This window comes from Dipteris shenzhenensis, chromosome 25 (genome assembly GCF_047967505.1).
Source record: "Dipteris shenzhenensis isolate YYH24624 ecotype China chromosome 25, Dip_SZ_1.0, whole genome shotgun sequence".
NCBI classification, from domain to species: Eukaryota; Viridiplantae; Streptophyta; class Polypodiopsida; order Gleicheniales; family Dipteridaceae; genus Dipteris; species Dipteris shenzhenensis.
Window position 1 is genome coordinate 23,826,288 of NC_141620.1, and position 5,825 is coordinate 23,832,112.

At 44.8% G+C, this 5,825-nt stretch overlaps 1 protein-coding gene across 1 annotated transcript; it reads left to right on the forward strand.

Annotated features, from left to right (window-relative positions):
* Window positions 1-632: 632 nt before the first annotated feature.
* LOC147885637 (scarecrow-like protein 32) lies at window positions 633-3,013 on the forward strand. The gene is made up of 2 exons (XM_087396711.1): window positions 633-1,231; window positions 1,462-3,013. The coding sequence occupies exons 1-2, from the start codon at window positions 776-778 to the stop codon at window positions 3,010-3,012; spliced, it is 2,007 nt and encodes a 668-aa protein (XP_087252837.1). The 5' UTR covers window positions 633-775; the 3' UTR covers window position 3,013.
* The last annotated feature ends 2,812 nt before the right edge of the window (window positions 3,014-5,825 follow it).

Below are 5,825 nucleotides of genomic sequence, written 5' to 3' on the forward strand. Positions count from 1 at the left end.
GACACAAGTAACGTAGAAATGAACAAGTGTTCGAATCAGAGAGCATGGACTGCATGCTCACACATGGTCCAATAGAAAGCATTCCTTTTCAACCCATACTTTTGTGGGACAGCCAAAAATTTTCATACTACTATGGGCATGTTTCCACAATTGCAGGAATTTGAGCACCTAGCAAGGGCAGGTGGCAAAACCATTCAGGCCACACAAAGCTGCGAAAATGCATCATTTAATGAACTTTAATCTGGCGATTTGATACAAGTTAAGAACTGCAGAGGAGACGATTGGATGGAAGAGCGCAGCACCTCATGACAAGACTTCTGCACCAGCAGTGCGAGGATGAACCAAATGGATGTTGATTCATCCTAGCTATCGAAAAGGCCGTCGCACCTCAAACAATATGGTTCATGGGAGCCACTTAAATGCGACCACCCGCACCCATATGTGCACATTTGGAGAGGCCTAAAACTTGCCTTCTACTTTTCACCATAAATTAGGCATTGACGTTGATTTTACTAGGGCTAGCGTTGTGGTGACGAAACTGTAACGTGAACCGGTTGCCACAACTGACGACGCTCCTTAAATATCCAATGCAGGCACCCTTGACCGAAACCTTTCTTTCGCTCCACCGGAAACCCCTCCTCCTCGGACCACTCCTCTCCGTTTCTCCACCTTCCGTCCTCTGCCCTCAAAATGTTCCCTCACTTCCGTCCTCTACAGTCTAAATAGTCCCTCCTCCCCAGCTCTCTCTGTTCTTTGGTTATGTACTTGCGCTTTCATGGAAAAAATCTACGACCACTGCTTCGAGCTCCCTGCTCACTCTTCCCAGCCGCCTTGCCTCGAGCACATGCTGCAGGATGCACAACTTCTCGAGCTGGAGTGTTTTCTCGGGGACAAAGCGAGTGAGCAAATGGATTATCTGTTCAATCTCGATAGCCCTGCAATGTTGAGCCCGTCCCACATATGGCACGAGCTCAGCCCTTGCAGTCCCTACATTTCTCATGACGAAGATGGCGCAAGTGCCATCGATTTTCTTGAGACTCATGAGCTCGACGTGAATTCGGATGACAATATTGGGCTTGCTACTGGTTTCTCTCCGACTATTAGCTTTGGAGAATTGGAGCAGCTTTCGAAAGGGTTACTGGAGGTTGCTGCGCACGGAAACTCGTGCAGCGGTAATTACTCGGTGGTCGCAAACGAATTGATGAGTCCGATGTTTACCGATTTTTGTGAGGTAATACAATCGTCACTTGGGATTCTCATAGTTGAGTTTCTATCATTCCAAAGAGCAATTCCTACCCACGATGCTCTCGCGTTATTCCTGTTGATAATTTGCCTTCGCCTGGCTTGCAGACATCTGTCATCAAGCAATCGTATGCGAAACAATTTTTTGTTGTCCCCAGAAACTAAGTTGTGTAAATAATTTTTCACGAGCATGAGCTAATACAATTATTCTGTGCGCAGCTGCAGCACTCGGGTGAAGACATGCAGGATTGCGGCAGCGACAAGAAGAGGTCCTGGAAGAACATGAGGGACAAAGAACCGGAGGCAGAACACGAGGATCAGGAGCAAAGCCTTCTTCTCCAAGAGGGAAATCTAGTAGGGTGGACAACGAAAGAGAGCAAGAAGGCGAACATGAGCCCGCAGAGCGTGCTACGAGAGAGTGATGAGGAGGAAGAAGAGGAGGAGGGGCAGCAGGAGAAGAGATCAGAGGGTAGGAGCGGAAAGGTGCCAAAGGCAAAGCGGAGTGGCGGAGAGCTGGGCGGCGAGGGGAGGAGGAGGAAGGGCGGCGGTGGAAGTGGCGGAGCTTCCAATGGCGGCGGGAGGGACTCGCGGTGGGCGGAGCAGCTGCTGGGCGCCTGTGCCGCTGCCATAATCAGCGGCGATCTTCTCCGCACCCAGCATCTCATGTGGGTCCTCAACGATCTGGCGTCATTGGCCGGAGATGCCAACCAGCGTTTGGCCTCTTTCTGGCTCCGGGCTCTCTTCGCCCGCATCACCACCATTGATCTCCGCCCTTCCTCAACCGCTTCCAGCCTTCACCGCGCCCTCCTGCGCTTCCATGACGCCAGCCCCTGGCACCAACTTCCTTTCTTCGTCGCCAACTCCTCCCTCCTCGTCGCCCTCGAGCATCGCCCTTCCTTGCACATCATTGACATCGGTGTCTCCCTCTCCACCCAATGGCCTACCTTCATCGAGGCCCTCGTAACCCGCTCCTCTGGCGCTCCGTCCCTTATCCGCCTCACGACCATCACAGATCCACACCACCCCTTCGCCCCTTTCTCTGACTTCCAACATCGCCTACAGTCCTTCGCCACCTCACTTGGATTGACACTCAAGCTTAATTCCGTCTCCGTTCCCCTCGAGAAGCTCACGGTCCAACACCTCGACCTGAAGAAGGAAGAAACTCTCGCCATTTGCTGCCAATTCCGCCTCCACCGAGTAAGCAATATTGCTCCGCAGAATCCGCTTAGCACAGACCGTGTCCAAGCTTCTGCACAAGATTGTTGCCCCGATCATGAGAAGGGCTCGCACTCCCCCAGAGATGCCGTCCTAAAATGCCTCCGCGATATGAATCCGGAGGTATTTGTGCTGAGCGAGAACGATACGGATCATTCATCCGAAGATGTTTTGACAAGGTTTCAGGCCATGCTAGATTTCAATTGGAAGTTCTTGGACTCGACGATGGCAGCGTTTCAGGACAGAGATTCTGAGGACAGGGCGATCGTGGAGGAGGCAGGGATGGCACCGATGCTAAACAATGTGACTTGCGAGGGGGAGGCGAGGGTGGAGAGGAATCAATCGTATGAAGCATGGAGCAAGCAGATAAGGAAAGCGGGGTTTGGGGCATGGCGAGTGAAGGATGAGGTGGCGGAGGCGAGTAAGGCACTGCTGAAGAAGTACGACAGCAACTGGGAGATGGCCGTGGATGAGGAACTAAAGTGCAGCATTTTCTTGCGGTGGAAGGGACAGCCCACGACCTTTTGCTCAGTCTGGAGGCCTACTATGTCTTGAATTTCTCCATGTAGCTAATAATACTTTGAACTTTTAAGCCTCGACTTGTATGAGTTCAGATTTGCACTTAGTTGTGTAATTCATGTCTCTCGTTAACCTCGCCGATCACCAAGGACTTCATTCACGTTTTGAAGTGTGTTAATAAGTAATCAGCATGGGTCATTTGCGCTCCTAGATAGCGTGAAATGAACATGATCATGAACTTGGCTACCAAGAAAAATCACTCCGAAATCGTGATATTATGACCCAGTGGAAATTGTGATATTATGACCCAGTGATACCAAGTGTACTTCCAATGGTAATAGGAATGTCCATATTATCGACGGTATTGTTTTCGTGAATTTCCCAGCTTCCCATGCATTTGGCATCTATATCTTGAAGAAAGAGGCAAGTGGGGCGCTTCATTCTAGAGCAAGGTAAAAAATAAGGAGGGAACAAGATTATGGAAGTGTAGGTCAATGGGCGAATCTTTTTCTATATAGGGTTGTAATTATTAGCCCTTCTACCACTTTTAGGGCGAATTTATCAAATTTGTGGCTCTAAAAATTAGCCCACCTTTATTTTTGGGCTAATTTATCAAATTTAAAGCTCTAAATATTAGCCCAGCCAACCTGGAAAAGCCTCTAAATTAGGCCTTGGGCTAAAATTCGTTTCTAATTTTTTCCTTGTTCTCGAGGAGATTATGGTTCATGCCTTGACAAACCATCTGGTAAGTTGGGACACAAAAATGAACCACGATCAGAGTCATGTTAGGTAGAGAGGGGGCTGACTGAGCATTCATTGCAATCGTGAGTGTCGTCCTCTACTCTCCTCTCTTGCATTTTGAGAAAATTGTAGCCCACAAACGTGAGTGTTATTGAATGGGAGTGTTTATTGTGCTCGTGCAAGTGGTCTATACTCTGACTCCTTGTGCTTTGGGGAGCTAATGGACCACGAACATGAGCATCAATGAATGCAACAATCATTGAGGAGTCTTGAAGAATTTTATTATCTTGTAGTGTGCATAGTGCCAGTAAAGCATGGAGACAAGGGGGAGACAAGATGTCAATATTGCTAGAAGAAACATATTGCGAATTGCAGATAATTATACACAATAGAAATACTTGGAAGTAGATTTTTTTGTGCACAATCATCAAGGCAAGTTGTGTAGAGGCAAGGTGGAGATGCATCATGTAATGCAACAGCCTCAATGTATATGAGTGAAAATGTTCCTGGGGCTAGATATACGTTTGAGGTTGAGAATCCCCAAGTGGACATTGGCCTAACTCTTGATCCACCTATCAATATTTTCAACCAAAATATGGGAAGAGCATTTATGCAGGCCTCACAATCCTCTCGAAGAGACATTTCACATACATAGGGTGAAAAGCATAAATCACATGGCCCAAAATGGGATTTTGTTATGATCAATGTACATGACTCTGTTGATTGGAAATGCAAGTATTGTGGAGTACAAAAATATGTGGGAGCACCTTGCATAAGAGGTCACTTGCTCGGTGACTCAAAAAAGAAGCATTCGAAGTTATGCGGCCCTAGGAGCAGCTGCAATAGTTCGTAGCTTGATAAAGAAAAAATTAATACGATTACAATAACAGGAGGGGTTTTTCAATAAAATTTTAGGAAAAAATCATTTAGTTCATTGGTAAAGAGGGGTGTTGTGATTAGGGGAAAATTTTTAGTTGAGGGGTTTTTAAAATACCCCTTAAACACATGTGATACATAGGGTTTCTTAGTAATGAACCCCCCAAGGCCGATTGATGGTCTTTTATAAAGTTGGTTTCCTTTCAAAACTACAATCTTCCAAGTGACAATGGTACCAGTCCATGAGTGATTCTCGGGGGGGTCACTCATCATATGTAATCCTATCACATGAGTTCAACAGAAGGATATTTTTTATTTCTAAAATTTACAGAAATAAATATACATAAGGGACTATTTAAAATAGTTTTGGAAAAAATTTACAGATTTGTATAGAAAAGGGGTACATTTTATTAATGAAAAATTTACAAATAAGGGATTTTAGAAATAGGCCTTGAACGCAGGTGGTATAGAGGGTTTATATATAGTGACCCCCTCGAGGAGTGATTTCTCAAATCTCAAATAGAAATCATAAGGAGGTTTCACTTGATTTCTAGCCATTGGAGTCAACCATTGTATAATAAAGAGAAATCAAATGATTTCAGCTAGCCATTACAGTCACAACCCTTGAATCAATGTTGTGTGGTTACCTATCTTTTAGATCCCACTAACAATGTTGATTTTGGATACCAATCTAAATTATGTATAGGTTTACTTGTCATCCAAATTCCAATCTAGGACTTTTGCTAATAGGATCCCAATCCAAGCTTTGTAATTCATATTTTATGTAGAAGACAAATTATCCATTTGTACCTCAACTTTTCCATGAACATGGTATTTCCTTTTTTAGATAGGAGGTCAACTCTAAAAACATGTTCTTGATTAGCTCCCAAATGATGCGGTAATATAATCAACTATGACCACATAGTGTTTTGGAATGTACCTTGGGTTGTTTATCGATTACCATGAAATATTTTGGTATGAGGCATGGCATTTTGCCTCGTTATTTTGTTATACCTCACTGCATTTTCCTCTTACCTTGTGGTATATTTATCTACACATATAGCTCTACCACCATAGTATTTTATGCATTTTCTTAGAATCTAGTGCTCTCAGATTAAGTATGCATGACTCTCAAAAATAAAAGACAAAGGACGAAAATAGAAAATATATTCAAGAAGCCTAAGGGATTATAAAGCTTCACATCAAATAGGTGAGTTTTTTAAATATATCCT